Here is a 17870-nt window from a genome sequence, read left to right on the forward strand (position 1 = left end):
AGAAAAAGAGATGAGAAAGCAGCTCTTTTCTCTTTCATGCACTTCAACACCTACACTTTGGCACAGAAAAAGTTTGATCCTGGACTTGAATCAACCTTCCTAACACTCCCTGGGCACAGTTACAGCCCCTGGCCAAACTCAGCTTTCCACACTGCCTGTTGAACATCCATGACCATGAGGAATTAAGCACCACATGGCAGGCTCAGCCCTTCACCTGCCTCTGAATTTAGACAGCAGGCGCCTGGCTAATGCCCCGTGGCAGCCTTGCCCTTGCACACCAAGCTCAGACCTCTGCCACTGCTTTTCCCACCCTCTAAAGGCCTTTCTGCCAGTCCTGTTCAGAGCTGCAAACCTCTGTTGCTGCTCTGGACCCTCCTGGCCCTCACTTTTGACTCCAGCAGCCAAGGAGAGTTGCAGACTGAGCAGCAATCTCAGCATGTCTTCCTAGAGAGCAGCCAGGATGGGTTGATGGAGGGAAAAAGGGGCTCAGAGGCACCAAATTCGAGGCAGGGTCTGATTCCTACCCCTCTTCATGTCCCTGCTGTCAGGGAGTGGGATTCCCAGAGCACAGCTCAGCCCAGCCCAGAGGAAGAGGGAGCAAAGAGCTTCCCCCATGTAGAGGCAGTTCCTGAAACAGCTGCAGATTTTGGACAAGGGCACTGTATTGGAGCAGTTGCTGGTCTGATCCATAAATGGTTTTTTTTGTGCCTGAAAGCTGATTTATTCCTGCCTTTCATGAGACATCATTCTGACAACAGCATCTTGGGTTTTGCAGTGCTGACTTGCCTTGAGAAAAACCTCATGAGGCTGAACCCACACAGAGAGCAGCCCACTGGGCAGAGTGGGCTGGGGGACAGGCAGATGGAGGGGTCCCTGCTGCAGCCAGAATGAGGAGCAAGATGCTGTGCAGGCAGGAACCAGCATCTTTTTCCAAAGACAGCCTTTGGAGCAGCAGCAAGGGCATGTCTTTCAGCATAGGGAGCTGGGGTTGGGGTCTGGAAAGCCAAAACCACATGTTGCATCAACAGAAGGCTTTTCATAGGCAGCTGGTTAATGCAAAATCTCTCAGCAGGGACAGCAAGAAAAGTCACGTCCAGCCCTTGCTAGTCCTGACTGCTGAGGGCTCAGCTTCAACCACACACCCTCCACACTGTTCCTTCTACCCTTCCCCAGGGCTGCTCCTTGCTGTCTCAGCTTCTCAGCCCCATGGTGCTCAATTCCCAAAACTGTGCACAAAGCAGGACCCCATGATGCCCAATTCCCAAAACTGTGCACAAAGCAGGGACCCACCTGGAGCTTGAGTGGGAGCAGGGAAAGGACCAACAAGCTGTCTGAGTCTCCAGGGGCTCTTTTATCTTCCCACAGCTCCAGTCTGAAGCCTGTTTTACCCTGCTGTTCCCTACAGCAAGGCTGATTTTGTGCATGGGGCTGTGGGTCCCAAAACCCACCCTGAAAAGCCCCAGACATGGTGTGCAGAGTCCCCAAAGCCAAACTGATCCCTCTGCCTCCCAGTTCTGGAAAAGAGGTCTGTGAGGGGAAGTCTGTGCAGGATTTCTAAAGGAGCTTGGCCCACTTTCCTGTCAAAAGCCTCATTAACAGTCCAGGTTGGACGTGTGAAGTGAAAGGGGAGATGTTTTTCTACCTTTCTCAGAGATATTTATTTTTTCCTGCCCTTTGTGCTGACCACCCCCGAGGTAGCACTTGCCCACGTGCCACCCCCTGCCACTGCCAACGCCGTGGCCACGAGCACGAACACGAACACGTCTCTGTGTGCATTTCACACGTCGCTCGGGGAAGGAACTATTTCTGCTCAGATCCCATCCCCATCCTCCTCGCAGTGGCCCAGTTCCCATGCCAGAGAAAACAAACCCAAACTGTGGGAAGAGAGGGAGAAGAAGGATGGGAAGATCACAAGTCAGCAGTGAACCATCCTCTCCTTCCCCACAGAGCTAACTCCCACCTCGCCCGCTCGCCGCATCCCTCCGGAGCAAAGCAGGAGGCTCTGGGGATGCAGTGGGGAAGGAAGGTGACCCCGGGGTGGGGGACAGGCAGAATCGAGGGGCTAGTGGCCCAGGGAGGAGGTGGCCAGGCCACTCTGGAGCTCAGCACCACCACTGGATGGCGGCACAGACCGTCGCTGCCTCTGGAGCAGGGTGGGCACTGCTGGTGACCCTTCCCATAGCATCAGTGCTGCAGGACCTGCTGAGCCAGGAAGGGAGAGGTGTTTCCTGGGCAGGGCTGTGCCCTGGGGTGTCTCTTCCTTGTGGCAAGGTCCCTTTAGCCTGGCAGGTGGTGAGCAGGGAGCTGTGTGTCACCTGTGCCCCAGCTCGGCTCGCCCCACATGTGTGCATCACTCCCTGCCAGCCCTGCACCCAGGTTAAGGAGGGACTGGCACAGGTCTGGCTCTCAGTGGGCATCTCTCTGCACACAGCCACTGCTGCCAGCCCCACAAAGGGGGATTCACCCCTCTGCCCACCCACTTTCGTGTCTGGGGTGCAAAGAGAGCAGCGCAGCAGCCTGGGGAGAGAGGGGGAAGTGTGGGAAAAGGATCCCCTTTTTGTGTCCAAGGAGGGGGGCGTGAAATTTCTGGAAACTGGTGTGTGATGCCTGAGCGTGCTGAGGGCCCCACGTGAAAAATCCATTAGGAAGAGTCTGGAGAGAATTAAAGCCGCTGTGAAAAGCCTGGAGAAACAGGAGACAGCAGAGCTGAGGGAGGGGGAACAAGCCAGGCTTTAATGCCAGCATAAAGAGCCTCCCCCCTCCTGCTGCCCCCATCCCTCATAAAAACAGGGAGCGCTGTATGAATAGGAATTAAAGCAGCAACACTATCTGCCCGTGCCCAGCTCTGCCAGCTGTTGCATTCAGCCCAGCTTCCTGTCCCTGTGCCAGGAGCAGGACCTCTGGGATGGCAGCTGGGAGAGCAGGGAGATGGGGGGTCACCCTGGGCTCTGCTCTGGCACCCAGCCCAGCCCACAGGTTCTCTTTGATCCCTCCTGGGCATCTCCTGCCTCCTCCCTGCAGCACCCTGGGGCACAGCAGTGACAAACCTTCCCCTCACAAGGGTGGTTTCTAAAGTAGGTGTTTTAAGGATCACATCTTTCCTTTAATGGCTGGGTTTCCAGTGAAAATGAGACACATGCAAATCATCCTGTCTGTCCATCAATCCCTTATCTAAGGCTTTTTGAACCTGCTGGCCAATTTCAGTGCTATCTGACAGAAGAATGAGACAAAATTATCCCTGTCATAACGCTCTTGGAGGGGGTTAGAGTGGGATCCTTGGTAGAGGTGGGAGCTGAACCTCATTAGACATCAGAGAACCCAGAGGGACAAGAAGCTGCTCCCAGGGGCAGGAAGGGCCCAGATCAGAAAGAGCATATTTTTAGACACCAAGTAATTCTTCTGTGATATGCAGATCCATGGGAAACCAGCCTTCAAAAGCTCTCCTGCTCCTCATGCTGCTCAGATATTTTAAGAGATACTCCTTCCTGTGGACACTTTTTTCCTTGAAGTCACATTTCCAGCCTTTTCCCTTCAATCATAAGGGCTGAAGAAAAACTCAGCACCAGCCCAAATTCTTCCTGCAGCCATGGACACTGAGGAATATGTCAAACTCCATGAGAAGTTACCTTCTGGATATGTGTCAGCCCAAGCTGCTCCTTGCATGAAGCTCTTCTAGAGGAAAACCCTGAATTTCCTTCTACCTTGGAAAATCAAACACCCACTGCAGTGGGAAGCCACAGGGAGCAGCAGCTCCGGGGAGGAGCAGGAACCTGAATTCCAACAGATTCATGGGGCTTCCCAGTTCCCAGATGGCCTCAGCAAATACAACAATGACCACGTGAGTTTTTTTAAGAGACAGATTGCTGATGGCAAACTTTCCCTGCCGGAACAGTCCACGCCAAATTATCCCAGACTTTGCCCTGCTATGGTACACACATATATAAGTGAAGATAAGATACCTCTGACCTGCCTCAGCCTAGCCAGGGCTGCAATTTGAGACAGCCATTGCACTGCTGTCCTTTTCCTTCCCTTTGCACCTCATGCCCATCCCCAGCTCTAAGAGATCCTTCCTTTCCTCTCCCTTCCAGTGGTTTCTGCCCTCCTCGGCAGAGCCAGCACGGGGGGAAGAGGAGCTGGTGGGGGTGGAAAAACCACTGGCAAACTAATCCAGAAGTTCAGCAGCTGCCACGGGCATTTCAGAGTGTGACAGCTTTTAGGCCAGATGCCAACCATGTCTTAGGTTTTAATCTCTCTGTCAGGTCACCTATCGCTTGTCAATCAAGGCCTGCTCCCGCGGGGGCCCTTGGCACAGATGCCAGAGACAGGATGCAGCAGACACTCTACAAGATTAGCATCAGACAGACCCCCCCAGGCATGCTCCTCTCTAGCCCCTGGCCCTACATCCTCCCACCTAAAGCTGCTCCACCAGTGGGAAGGTTTTGGGAGCACCTGCTCCAGGCTTGGGATTTAGAACTTCCAGGCAAGGGCTTTCTCATGTGCTCTGAGCCTCAGCAAAGGGCTAGTGCTGTGTGGCAGCAGCTCCAGTAAGCCCCAAGGGCTGTTAGCAGTGACCTTGCTGGGACGAGATCACTGCTGGTGTGTAAATAACTCCCTGCTGCAAGCCAAGCACACAGAGGGGCTGTCAGCCCCTGCCAGCCCTTCCTTCCCCCTAGCCTGTAGCACATCCAAGGCCAGGGCTGCACAGCTGCCTGCCCACGGGCTGGCACAGCCTCTCCTGCTCCCCCAGCTCTGTGAGTCTCCTTTGGGTTTGAGGTTTGCACAGTACTTGAAGGTCTATAGGGAGAAGAGGTGATTTAACATCTTTCTCCTTGTGTTTCCTCTGGCTGAAGCCAGTGCACAAGTGGATGAATGTCCCTTGCACACGCACACACACAAATGTATGGACCATATGGACACCCATGCACAGGGCCAGTCTATGTACGTGCTCTGCTGCACACACAAAAGCACATGTTGATAAACACATGCACATTCACAAATGCCAATGCACTGATGCTTTTATTCCTGCACACACACACGACTGTGCAGCAGGACATCCCTGTGCATGCAGGTTTGGGAAACCCATTTCCATGCCAGGACACACAGATCAAGGTGACACATGTATGTCCATGGCCAGGATGCAGACTGGGGTCACACATATGTATACATCCACAGCCAGGATGAAGACTGGGATCACGCAGGTGTTGATGTCCATGGCCAGGGTGCAAACTGGGGGCACCCAGGTGTGTTACCCCGTGAGCAGCTCCCTGTGCAGGACACCACAGCCACGTGCAGACACACACGTGCACTCCCTAACCAAAGCCTTTTCCTATGTCACCCAACAGCCTGCAATAAATAGTTACACGTCACACTACATGGCTTGGCTGCGACTGACAAAGGTCCTGCAAGGCAGGAGAAGCTATTATAGGAACAGATTGCTGGAATAAAATATTAAATTTCCACTTATCAATCTCTTTAATGTGCTATAACTCTAATAGAAGCATTCAGCCTTCTCCCTCTGAACAAATTGCCCTCCTGTTCAGAAGGCTGAACCAGCCCTGCACTGCTCCTCTCAGGGGGCTGGAGGAAGGATTTTGGGTGGCAGGAGAGGGGAGGTCTGTACCCAGAGGAGACAGAAGGGGGAAAAGCCACCACAGGGTTTTCTCTGCATCAGCCTCCTGTGTTGTTTTTTCCCTCCCAAGGCTGGCTGCCCACTAGATTGAACTCCATTTATTGCACGCAGCTCTTGAAAGAGGTTTCGTGGTCCACTGACAATCCCTAAATTGCCTGCAAGACCCAAACAAATGTACCTGTAATAGCTGAGCGAGGAGGGCTGAGCCCTCCCCAGCACAGGCCTAATCGCTCCTTGGGGAGCGTTGGATAAACATATTCAGATCCCATGAATTATTGAAGGAGTTTTTTCATGTGTTGGAGCGCTGGGCCCACTGGCTTGGCTGCTAATCCCTCCTGGCAGGGCAGCTGTGGGGGTGCTCTTCATTCCCTCTCATTTAACCTCAACCCCATGAGTTGGAGCTTGGGGAATAAACTGAGATTACAGGCAGACAGCAACCCAAACCCCAAATCCTGCCAGTCCTCACTTCCTTTGCCAGCTCTGTGCTGATGGAGCATGAGAACAGCATTCTACCAGTCCTCTGAACAACCACCAGGAAGGGAGAGTCCACCTCCTTCCCTGTGACTGGAGGCTGAGCTTGGAGGCTTTTGCCCTCTGCTCACTGTTTCAAATGTGACCCATTGTGCTAGTTCCTACATGGGATGGAGTTCGATTGCCGATGGGAGTCAGCTCAGTCTGCACCAGGCACTGTCCCAGAAACACTGTGCCCTTGGTGGCAACTCCCATATCATGCCCAGCAGCTGATTTTGGCCGTGACCTTCCCTTGCCTTGGGGCAGTTGGGCACTAAGAGCTTTGTTATTCCGATGCTTTTCTCTGGCACAAGAAATGGGCCCCAGAGAAACACATGTACCAGGAACAACCCAGCAGGCAAAGATCCAGGACAGGAGGTGTGAATTAAAGGCCTGCTAGGGTGATAATGATCATAAATAAATACTTGGCAATTAGCATCTAATTAGCACATCCCATCCATTGACCTCCAAGCACTTGGATAGTGGAAGATCAGCCTGGTTTACAGAGGGGAACTGAGGGGGTGAGGGTGCCAAACACAGTTATTGCTAATTTTAGCTGCCCCAGGCTCCTCTCTCTGCCTGCTCAGCACTTACCACTGTAGGAAGAGGGTGGAAGGGGCTGGAGCTTAGCCCCCCTGCAAAGCCCATTTCATCACACTCAGTTGGACAACTCTCCAGGCACTGGGGTGGCTCTGAGACCCACAACTGCTGGTCACTGCTATCATTATTAACCCACTGACCAAGCAAATAGCTCCTTTTACTAAAGGAATGGGGTGAACTTCCCTTTCCTGCTCTCAAAGCACCAACAGGCACTTTTCCCTTTGGTGATGCCTTGCAATGTCACTTTGGCTCTGAAATCAGGCTATTGCCATATGTTATTTGTTCTCTTTAACCTAATTCTTGACATCCTTTTCTCTCTCTGACACTACTTAAGCCTCTCCACATGCCTTTTCCTCACTCCTGTGGCTACACTGATTTGCAAGTCGTCAAATTCCTTCTGTCTCATATGACATCACACAGCATCACTTCCCACTGTCTGTATCCTGGGATGTTATTCCCTTCTGGAGCTCAGACAGAGCTACTCAGGTGCTCAGAGCCTCTCAGCAATCCATGGCAGAGAGGTGAGCAAGTGCATAGCCCAACATGGCATTGGAAGGAGCTCAAATGAGAAATCAGAATTTCCTAACACCACAGACACCAAACATCATCCTCAACAAATGACTCATCCATCTCATGCTTTGCTGCCTCGGTGGCAGTCTATGTCCTCATCCTACCCCTTCTTCTGCCTTCTAATAAACATCTCCCTGACATGTCTTCGCTTTGAACATGCCCAATGATCTCTGAATCCAAAGCAGAAGACAAGGAGGAAACGAATTGAATATATCTCGGTGTAAGAAAGGAAAAAGACCACGAGAGGAAAGGAGAAAAGAATCCAAGGCAAACCAGTGCAAAAACCAGTACAAAGCAAAGAACTCCACTGCTCCCTTTGCAGCACGAAACTCCCCACCCCTGGAAGGAGACACTGGTGATGAAGATTAAGGAGATGGGAGCTGTCAGCAGATCACACCCTCCTCTCCCTCCCCACCTCCTTCCCCTCCATGTTTCAAAGCCCCTCAGGTGTTGTCCTACCTGTGACATTGACTTCCACCAAGCCCGAGCGGGTGCCGATGGCGTTGGTGGCCTCACAGACATAGGTGCCAGCCACGCTGTAGGACACGGGGCCTTTGAAGTAGATGGTGTTGTTCTGGATTTCCACACTCCCTGGCAGAGTCCCATTTGGCCTGAAGGAAACAAAGATCATGGTTGACCCCAGAGGTGATAGCCAGGAGGGTTAAGCAGTGATGCAGAGGTGACGCTGACACGTTGGGTCTGTGCTTGACCTTGGGCAGGTCCAGAAGCTGGTGGTGCTGTCTGGAAAATAGTGACTAATGTAGTCAGGAAAGGGACACAGCCTAGCCCTGGTTTATTCCAGTTTCCTGCCCATGGAACTCTCCTGGGCAGCTGATCAGCCAGTGTTAATTGCAACTCAGACTGGAGAACAGTAGTGTTGATTTAGAGTCCTGCAATCTCTGAGCTGCCCATGTCAGGGAGGTGTGAAACTGCAATAATGCAAAATCCAGTCTAGAGATGCACAGAAGAAATGAAAAAAGTCAGTTAAAAAATAAAAGTAAAAAAATAAAAGTAAAAAAAAAAAAAGCCCCTGTGCGTTAGGAAAAGACACACATGGCCTGGTTATTCTTAATTACTGAAGCAAAGTAAAGTAATTACTTCTCTTAGCCAATTAAAAATTACTCAAGTAATTCCTTCCCCTCCTCCCAACACAAACGTGCACATATTGCCAGCAACTGGGGAGAAACAAAAGGCAATAATGGGGGTATAATCAGGATGGTAAAGAAGGGCCTAAATGCACATGCACATGTTTTCCATGTCTGCATATACACACATGTAGAGCAAACACATGAGACCAAAGCTGCTGGAAGGACAGGACATCTTAACCTTGGTCCTTTGCCTTTAGAGCTCTGCATCTACATAGACAAGGGCACATCTGGGGTGGTGTAGGATGCTAAAGATGACTATTCCCTCCTCTAACAGCTCTCCTGACTGTTGCTCATCACCATTCAAATGGGAGGAACGTTATAGGGTTTTACATTCCAGGCAGGAGCAAAACATCAGCAGCAGTGATTGCTTCCCGACCTCCGGGAAGGGGAAGAGGCACATACAGAGCACAGAAATAGCCTCAAGTGGCATCTCTTCTGCCTTGGGTGCAGCTTTGCCTCTGAGGTTTTCCTGGCAATGTTGTGAGGAACCCAGAGAGCTCCTCAGAGTTTAAGTCAAACTGGCAGAACCAATGGATGGAGAGAGCTGGGGACAAGAACTAGAAAAGAGGCAAGAAAAACAATCCTCTTCAGACTTTCACTTTGAACAGTCTGATCTGGGAAGTGAAATGAGAGAGAATATGCTCCTTGCAAAGCCACGTCGAGAGCCTCTCTCCTGATGACAAATGCCAGCTGAAGAGAAGAAAGGATCCATTTGATCTTTCTCTTTTAAAGCTACATGAGTGCTTATAGAAGGGAAAAAGATGGAGACAGAACCACATCAGGATGTATAAATTCCCATCTGACTCCCCTCACTCACTTTTCAAGTCCCTTTAGTGTGTTCAGCCAAAAGCTGAAACCCTGGAGGGCAGGAATTGGTGCTGTTTAATGTCAAGCTACCTGGGGATCAGCTGGAGCTGATTCCAGGGAAAGGTTGTTCACACATAGACAAATTCTATGCTATTTGTACCCCTTTAAGGTAGGGAAATCCTGGGTTCTTTCCCAGCTCTGCTACTAAAACACATGGTGGTGCTGAGCAAATTATTCACCTTGTCATATCTCAGCTGCTTCATGTCACCAGGGCAGAATATTACTCCAGTGAGGTGAGAACAGGAAGTTTTCCTGGATAGTGAGGCTGCTCTGTGCTGGTAGCAAGCTGCATTACAGGCACAGGTTCTACCTTGGAGTGACACTGCTGACACTAATGGGACTGGGCCCTAATTGACCAGAGGGTGAGGGAGGTGTCTACAGAGCCTCCTTGGCCCTGCTGGAAGGTGAGATGTGCTGCTGAGAGCAGAGGCACTGCAGGCACTTACAGCTTCCATTCGTAGGTGTGAGCTGGGGGGTTGGCATCAGATTTGCATATTAGCTTCACATCCTTTCGGTTGAGAAACCAGTTGCCATCAAAGCCCTCAATGGTGACTTCTGGCTCATCTGCAGGAGGGTGGAAGGGAGGGAAAAGTAGGAGGGGAAAGGAGGGGAGAGAGCAGTGGGAGGGGAAGGGGCAGAAAATGAAATAGGAGGAGAGGAAGGGTGGGAGAAGGGGAGAGATTGCAAGCAGGGAAAGATGGACAAGGAATGTGAGGGAGGGTGAATGCAGGAGAGAGAGAAGGAGAGCAACAAAGGAGCATGGCAGAGGGAGAGAAGGAAGGTATAAAAAACAGAAAACACATAATTATTCCAAAGAATCACTTCACTTTCACTCTCCAGAACAAGACAGCAGCCCCTACTCCAGCCCCTCCACCAGCTCCACATGTCCCTCCATAAAACCCTCTTCTGCCAGACTTTATCCCCCTCCCACTGCAAGGACTGAGCACAGAGCCTTCCTCCAGCCCTGCCAGGCTCACTCACACTGCACATTGAGGGTGATGCTGTCAGTGAAGCGATCCAGCTGGTAATTGACCACGCACATGAGCTGCTGCCGATGAGCTTCGCGGCTCGGCACCAGGCGGTACCTGCTGATCACCGTGATGGTGCCATTGCTGTTTCGGATCTCCTGGAATTCTGCTTCCCCTTTGAGCTTGGTGTCCCAGGTGACAGTGCTGGGAGGTTTCCCATTGGAGGAGGTGCAGGTGGCTACCAAGATCTTTTCTGTCCTGCCAGACTTAGCAATAAGTGGCCTCCTGGTGCCCTCCATCCAGTTTGTGGGCTTGGCTGCAAGGGAGGGCAAAAAGGAGGAGGAGGAGGAGAAAAGGGACACAGGGATGGTTAGAAAAGCAATGCTGCCCTGCCTACTATATGCCAAGAGACAGCTAGCACCACTGAGCCTGTGACAGACCATATGCTCTAGGATGGCTTGAGTAGGGAGGTTGAACCAGATGACCCATTGGGGTCCCTTCCAGCCTAACTGATTCTGTGACTCTGAGTCTAGAGCTGCTGCAAATTGCCAGCAACCTACTCTGGGGGAAGAATGGTGGAGGTGTCCTAGATGCACAGATACACAGGGGAAAGTCAATCCTTTCCTGCCACAGGTTTTCAGCCCTATGTTAGTAAGATTGGAGAGCAAACAAATCATGTAGATTTGGGGGGGTCTGTTCACTCACAACCCTAAGCTCCATGGACAAGCTCTGCTTGCACTTAGGATCTCTCTGTTGTCTTTTCTCCCTGCACATTTAGCCACCAGCTCATTAAAACTCACCACTCCCACAGGTCACTGTTATTGTACCTGCATTAAGGTGCAGGTGGAGGGAAAAGGGAAACTGAGGCCTGGGAAGAAGAAGAGGCTCAGTGATAGCTCAATGAACTCATGGTTCCCTACTCTTTACCTCTTTCCAGTCAACTTGAAAGATCATCATAGCTAAAATTTACCCCCAAACTTCACCTTTGCCCTGAGCTCCCAGGACAGGAGTCTCAGGTCCCTCCAGATCTGGAGGCAGTGGTTCACCCTACAAAGCTTGAGCAGTGTCTTACCCAGCACAGTGAGGTTCAGTTGCCCTTCCCGGTTGCCAGTTGGGAAAGTAGCAAACTCACAGATGTAAACTCCCTCATCCTCCAGCTCTAGCCGAGAGAGCTGGATGGTGCCATCCTTGAAGGAAGGGTTCCTGAAGGTCACCCTTTCCTTGTAGGGAGAGAGGATGGACACCCCCATGGCAGGGTTGTAGATGGCCACATTCTGCTTGGTGCCGTTGGTGGCTTTCTGCCACGTCACCTGGGTGATCTTCACATTGGGGAGTGGGTTGGTGAAGCTGCAGTGCAGGACCACGTCTGTCCCAATGAACCCCGAGACTGTGTCATTGACTAAGACAGTCTGAGCTTGCAGCCCTGCAAGAAAAAGGAAAGACGTGAATACATGTGTACTTCCAGACAGAGAAAGAGGGAAGCATTATGGTTATTAGACATCAGGCTCATGAACTCCTTTATTTATTCCACTTGCTGCTTCTTGGTATGGCTGACACAAGAACAGACTATGGCTACAGCACTCAGTACCTTCTGCAACCACCTGCAGCTTCATTTCTGGTCCCACAACTGGTGTCCACTCCACTGCAACCAGCCCTCACGCTCTGCAGCCAACCTGGGGCTCACACTCTGCAACCAACCTAGGGCACTGCAACCCTCATGCTCTCCAGCCAACCTAGGGCTCATGATCACCTAAGGGCACAAGGCTGGATCGATACTTCCCTTCCCTTTGTCTTCAACTCTGGGTGACACCAAATCAGTTATGGTAACTATGCAGGGCATGTGTGGCTGGAGGCATGTAGAGACACTGATATTTATCAGCACAGCATAGCCTAACATATGCTAACACACTCAGACATCCATCTAATCCCATTGGAACTGCATCAGTAATTAAAGGAGCTGCAAGCTCAGCCCTCATCTCGGAGCAGCAATAATTCCCATCCAAGAACAGCTTTACAGCAGTGCCTATATATACCTTGCATGATCTACCTGTATCATTTACATCATTTCAGTGGCCTTTTTTTAACCCCAGAAGTGGTTAAATTTAGGAACCTTCCATCTTCATTCTGTGGAGGAGGGATGAAAGATGCTTGGGAAAAGTGGTGGCTGGATGACAGCTCTTCTGGCTCAGTTGATTCCTCCCCTGACAGATGGAGAAAAATGTCTCCCACCAGACTGACCCTGAAACTCATCTGTGCTGCCACTGTGTCTTTTCCTAATCTGGATGTTTAGAGATAATGCTTTGGAAATTATACAGCCAGTATTTATATGATAAAGACAATAGAGAAGCAAGAAAAGCAGGTTTTGCTCATTGCTTCTGGCAGAATCTGGAATTGGACGTTTACTGGGAGCCTGAGAGTAAAGGAAAGAAAGGGGTAATAAAAAAAGAAAGATGTGCAAAGAGTGAGGAACATGAAAGAGGAATGAAAGAAAGAAGGGCTGGGGAAAGAAAAATTCACAGCAAGAGAAACAAGACAGCAACTTTTCACTGAAATATCACCCTACCCTGCCCTGCCAGGGGATGCAAGGCCAAAATGAACTCCACAGGATCTTGGCAGATGCGTCCTGCGACTTTTCCATGTGAACCTGAGCAAGAATCTCCTTCCTGCAGTTTCACACACACAAACACCCACACTCCATGTTGTCCCCTCACTCCATGCCTACTGGACCCAGCCTGATCTCGGCACCACATCTACACATCTTCTCTCTCCCCTTCTCCCCCCTGTGACCCTGAGGACAAGCCTCAGCCATCAGCCTGGCCATGAGACGCCACCAGCTGACCACAGCCACCAGCAGTTCTGCCTGAAACTTGGTCTCCAGAGCTTTGTGTGAACTTGTCCCTTCCCTGAGCCAACCCTGGTTGGCCCCACACCCCAGCACTGCAGCTGGGAGCTCAGGAATGTTCTCCAGTGCTGCTTACAGCCACAGCAAAGCACTGGTGCCCTCATGTGCCTGCATGAATGAAGCCATAAAGTCCTCAGAGGCTCAACTGAGCTGGCAGGGTGCATGTTTCCCTTCCCAGTGTAGCCAGAGCCATTTATGACATGGTTTTCCCTCCCGAAACCAGAGGGAAGGGATGTTCCTGCTCCTTCTCAAGGCTGGACCATGTTTCTCCACTGTCCCAACAGTAGGACACAGTGAAGGACTCTCTGACCCTTCCTGATGGAATGAGGGCACAGGCTGGAATTAGAGGATGCCACGCTGAGCTTTGAGAAAAGAACAGGTGGATGGGGTGGGGGGAAATGTCTCCAAAACACTTAGCAGCATATGCTGCTCCTTCTACCCTGGAGGTGAGCGAGGCTCTTGCAGCATTGCCCACACCCGTGGAGGTGAGGAGCAGCTTTGCCAAGCAGTCTGGCTCTGAAGTCTTCCAAGCCTCCCAGAGCATGTGGGAGCTTGCTGGAGAGCAATTGAATCCCAGAGCCAAGGCCTTGGGAACAACTCTCCGCCCAGCTCAGCGCTTCCTGGCTGGAGGTGTGCTCAGCACTCACTCCCAGGGCTGGGGGAGAGAGGATTCATCAGCACCAGTCCTCACTCCTTTCATGAAGGGCTCATGCCCCTGAGCAGAGCCTGCCCGGGGCTGGGGCGACGGCAGCGCTGGCTCTGCTCCCACACAAGCTCCCTGACCCCCCACAGGCCTCAGCACATCCCTTTGATCCAGGATTTCACATCCCAATAAAGAGGCTTCGTTTGTGACAGTAGGAAGTCACGGCCCAGAGTCTCCTCCTGGTGCCAGAAGAGCTAAATCCTGGAGAGGAGAGGATGGAAAGCCATCAGAGCTTTCTCCTCAAAGTTACTCCTTCAGCTCAACTGTCTGTCCTGTCTCATCTGGACAAGCACTGCACACAGAAAGCTCTGCCAGGCCTAAAGTCACCACTGCCCAACAACAGGTACCTAAGATGTGTCCCTCAAATAAAGATACAGCCAGCCAAGCTCTCAGGGAATGTGATGTATAGCACAGGAGAGCTCAATCCACACCCTCCTATCAGTCATTACTAAGCCCTTCCTTTATGCTATGATTTCCCTGCAAATTAATGAATTGACACTTTCAAAATCAAGTGATTTTTCTTGACCTTGAGTGGTAGTAACAATTCCTTGCCCCTGCCATGGGATCCGTGCACTAGTACAAACTCTCTTTGGACATAAATCGGAGAAAAAGTGGATTTTGGTGCTGATGAACCTGACCCTGAACCAGCTCCCAGCATGGTCCTACAGGTCTCTCCTCTCCCCAGGTGTAAAGAGCCAGACTTTTGGCCAGGGAAAAAGCCTGTGCCAGTTGAGTGAGGACTGTTTGCCAACACTCAAATGCTGCCAAAGCAGGCCCCTGCACGCACCAGCCTTAACAAAAACACATTCCAAACTTTCTCGAGGCTTCAGGGGAAAAGAGGAAAAAAATACACCCAACAGAAGAAACAACAAACCAACCAAACAAAAAAAAACAAAACCAAACACCCTGAAAAACCCCAAACACTGCAAGGAAATTGTGTTTCCTTTCCAGGTGACTGAATAACTCTTTTGCAAGACAGGAGAACCTCTTTAGGTTCCACTCATCCAAGTCTCTCATGAGGGAGACAATGTACCCATTCTGCTCTGTACCAGTAACACCCACACCCCAAAAGCAACAATGAGGAATGGGAACAGAGGGAAGAAAAGGGGTTTTACAAGTTGCTGGATCAGCTTCCCATGTTCCCCATCCTAAATCAGGAGCCAGAGGGCAAACCAACTGCTGTCATGCTCTCGGGAGCACTTGTTAGCAAGGTGACTGAGCTGGGCTGGCAGCTCTGCCCTCTCCCCGTTACACACTCAATAATTCATCAGGGCAAATGCATAGATAATTGATGGCAATGAGCATGCAAGGCCAGGAGAGGAGGAGGAGAAAATAAAATCACTAATCAGCCTCTGGAGAGGTTGGAACATACTAAAGCCTGTGTACAGTGCTGGGATTCGCCTGGTTTCTGCTTTGCTGGATGAGCTGTGTGGTTGGTATAGCAGAGAGAAGGCTTGGGATACATTCTGCCTTTTGCACATCCCGTGCCAGATCTCCCAGTGCCCAAGTGATCCATGCTGACACCTCCCCAGGGCAGGCAGCACACGAGGAAGGATTAGCTGGATAGGTTGCAGCTTGCTGAGTTGCATTTAATTCATTACTTTTGTGGTGGGGTTTTTTTTGTCCAAAAAAGGCCCAGCTGTGTGCCAAAGGCATGTTGGTGCCAAGACCTCATTAGTGGAGACCTCTGAGATCCTACTGCTCCACCTTGGCCTCTGAAGTGGTTTGTGTTGATGCCTTTCCCCACGATCCCAAACACAGATATTTACCAGGTCGTGCAAGGCCTTGGGGGCAGAGCTCAGGGTGCCCCAAGGCACAGGCAGTGGGCTGGGAAGGAAGGTCTGGGCTCCCTGGGTGTGAGGGGCATTGGGGAAGGAGCAGATTAAGTGGCAGGTGGTAGCTCTTGAACCTGAGAGACTTTTCTCCTGAAAGCCCAGGAGGTGCTGTTACAGCTCCCACACTTGCAAATCTGGTTCTTGCTCCCCCAGAGAGAAAACTCTGGAAATGATCTCCAGGCACTGGTGAGCTCTGTCACAACAGGGAGCCTCCATTCAATGCCTCTTTGTTAACAGCATGTGAACTCCACTCTGCTTTGCACAACCTTGTAGACTCCTCTCCCTCCTCTTCCCTGATACTCATCTCCCCCCAAGGGCACTGAAACAGCCCTTGGCAGAAGTGTGATGAGCCACCCTTTGGTGTGGCAATATCGTGACTGATGCAAATGTCAGAGGAATCACTCCTGATAGTCTTTGCATCACTTAGGACTAAATTGAAGGGTCACAGCATCTTAGAGAAGGACAAATCAATGCATCACACTTGAGCCTACAAACACCCCCACACAAAGCACCTGAGTTTGTGACAGCATCTTGGCTATGGGCAATGATGTCCTGTACATGGTCCCAAATGCCTCACCAAAGCTTCAATCAGATGTCCAAGGAGTTTCCATGAGGGGAAAAATGGGATGGAACAGGAGCTCAAATCTTTCCACTCAGTGGCACTTAGAGATTTCTCTCCTGTATTTCTGAACTCATCCTTCAAGTCTTCCCTGTTTTCAAGTGGAAAACAAGGTCTGAAACGCCACACAAGTGGCCTCCAACAGCCCAAAGGAACACCACAGGTGTGTTAGGCAGGGTGGGAAATGGGAAAGCAGATCCTAAATCCCAGCAGGGGAATTTCAGGTGGCAAGAAGCAAAGGTGTGAAGTGGCACTTGGCCAAGATGTTTGGGTTAGTACCTTCCCCTCTTGCCAGGGAGACTTTGTATTGATTGCCAGGCATTTAAATCAGCATTTTGCTGCTCTTCCAAGAGCACAGTGCCTGCCTCACCCCACTTAGCCCATGGCTCACAGCCTGTATTGAAGGAGTGGTCTCCAGTAGTTTCCACTGAGTCACCACCTGCTTCCTGTGGCATCAGACCTGCCCTGGAGGTCTCTCTGTCACCCACTGGTTAGATTCTGCCCCACTGAAGTGTGGAGCTTGAGCACCACAGGGATTAGTGCTTCCAACACAAGGGAAGGGGCCCTTACGAGGAAGATGAGAGAAAAAAAGATGGGGCAAGATCATAGCTCCAGGTGACATGGCTGCACATGAAAGGCCTGAGATAACACTGTGATGGGGTGGGGGCACACCAGGAGAAACTGCACACCCAAGCATCCCTTCCCCCAGCTGGGAGCTTGCTGGGAGCTGCTGGGAAATGACTGTGTGTACAATGGCCTGTCTGGCCCTCAGCCAAATCCCGCTCAAACAAGAAAGAATGGGCTTGGCTTTGGCTTGCAAATGGGAAACACAAGGCCCTTTACTCCAGGTCACTGGTTCAGCCCCAGAACTAGCACACAGTAGTAGCAGAGATGTTGTTATCCTAGGCCCAGTCAATGACTTGCATTGAGTGAGGTCACCAGCCAACCTTCCATTGGTTGGTTGCTGGGCCAGGGCATGGAGATGCCTCTGGGATAAAGCAGGGTTGCCTTCTCTTGCCTATGCAGTGTTTCCTCTTCAGATAAATAGAGCACAAAGCAGCCTGAGGATCCACTTGAATGAAACATCTTTCCCAAAGGGCCTGATCCATTGATGCTCCACTTGTTCTCTGTTATGCTTTGGGAAGTCTATTCACTGAGCCACCACTGGGATTCACACACAGGCCCTAAAGTAGACCAAGGCTATGTTTGTCCCAGGTGTTCCTCATAGAAAGAGGTGAAAGAGCAGCAGAGTCCAGGGTGAGATGGGCCAGAGATAGAACAGGCAGTGAAAAGAAGTGGTGAACACCAGACTAGGCCATGAGTTCTGCAAACAGTCTCAGTTGCAGCCAACCTTCTAGTTCCCTAGGAAAAGGGCTGCACACCAGAGGAGTGGGAAGGGAACAACCATTCCTGCCTTTGCTCCTGGCTCTCCCTCTTTGCTTTCACACAGCTGCTTCACTTCACCCCCCAAGTCAACGGGAACATGCCCCATGGCAAAAGCAAGGGAGGCTGGCAGAGC

General features: G+C 51.1%; 1 protein-coding gene across 1 annotated transcript in view; it reads right to left on the minus strand.

Moving 5' to 3' along the window:
• The window catches only part of PVRL1 (poliovirus receptor-related 1 (herpesvirus entry mediator C)), a gene marked incomplete at its 5' end in the record, with an annotated part of 20156 nt that overhangs the window by 1523 nt on the left and 763 nt on the right, over nucleotides 1–17870 (minus strand). The window contains 4 exons of the mRNA XM_009080549.1: nucleotides 7771–7920; nucleotides 9771–9888; nucleotides 10306–10608; nucleotides 11365–11715. Coding sequence (XP_009078797.1) covers nucleotides 7771–7920; nucleotides 9771–9888; nucleotides 10306–10608; nucleotides 11365–11715 — 922 coding nt within the window. The remainder of the gene's footprint in view (nucleotides 1–7770; nucleotides 7921–9770; nucleotides 9889–10305; nucleotides 10609–11364; nucleotides 11716–17870) is intronic.

This window comes from Acanthisitta chloris, unplaced genomic scaffold, assembly GCF_000695815.1.
Source record: "Acanthisitta chloris isolate BGI_N310 unplaced genomic scaffold, ASM69581v1 scaffold1218, whole genome shotgun sequence".
NCBI classification, from domain to species: Eukaryota; Metazoa; Chordata; class Aves; order Passeriformes; family Acanthisittidae; genus Acanthisitta; species Acanthisitta chloris.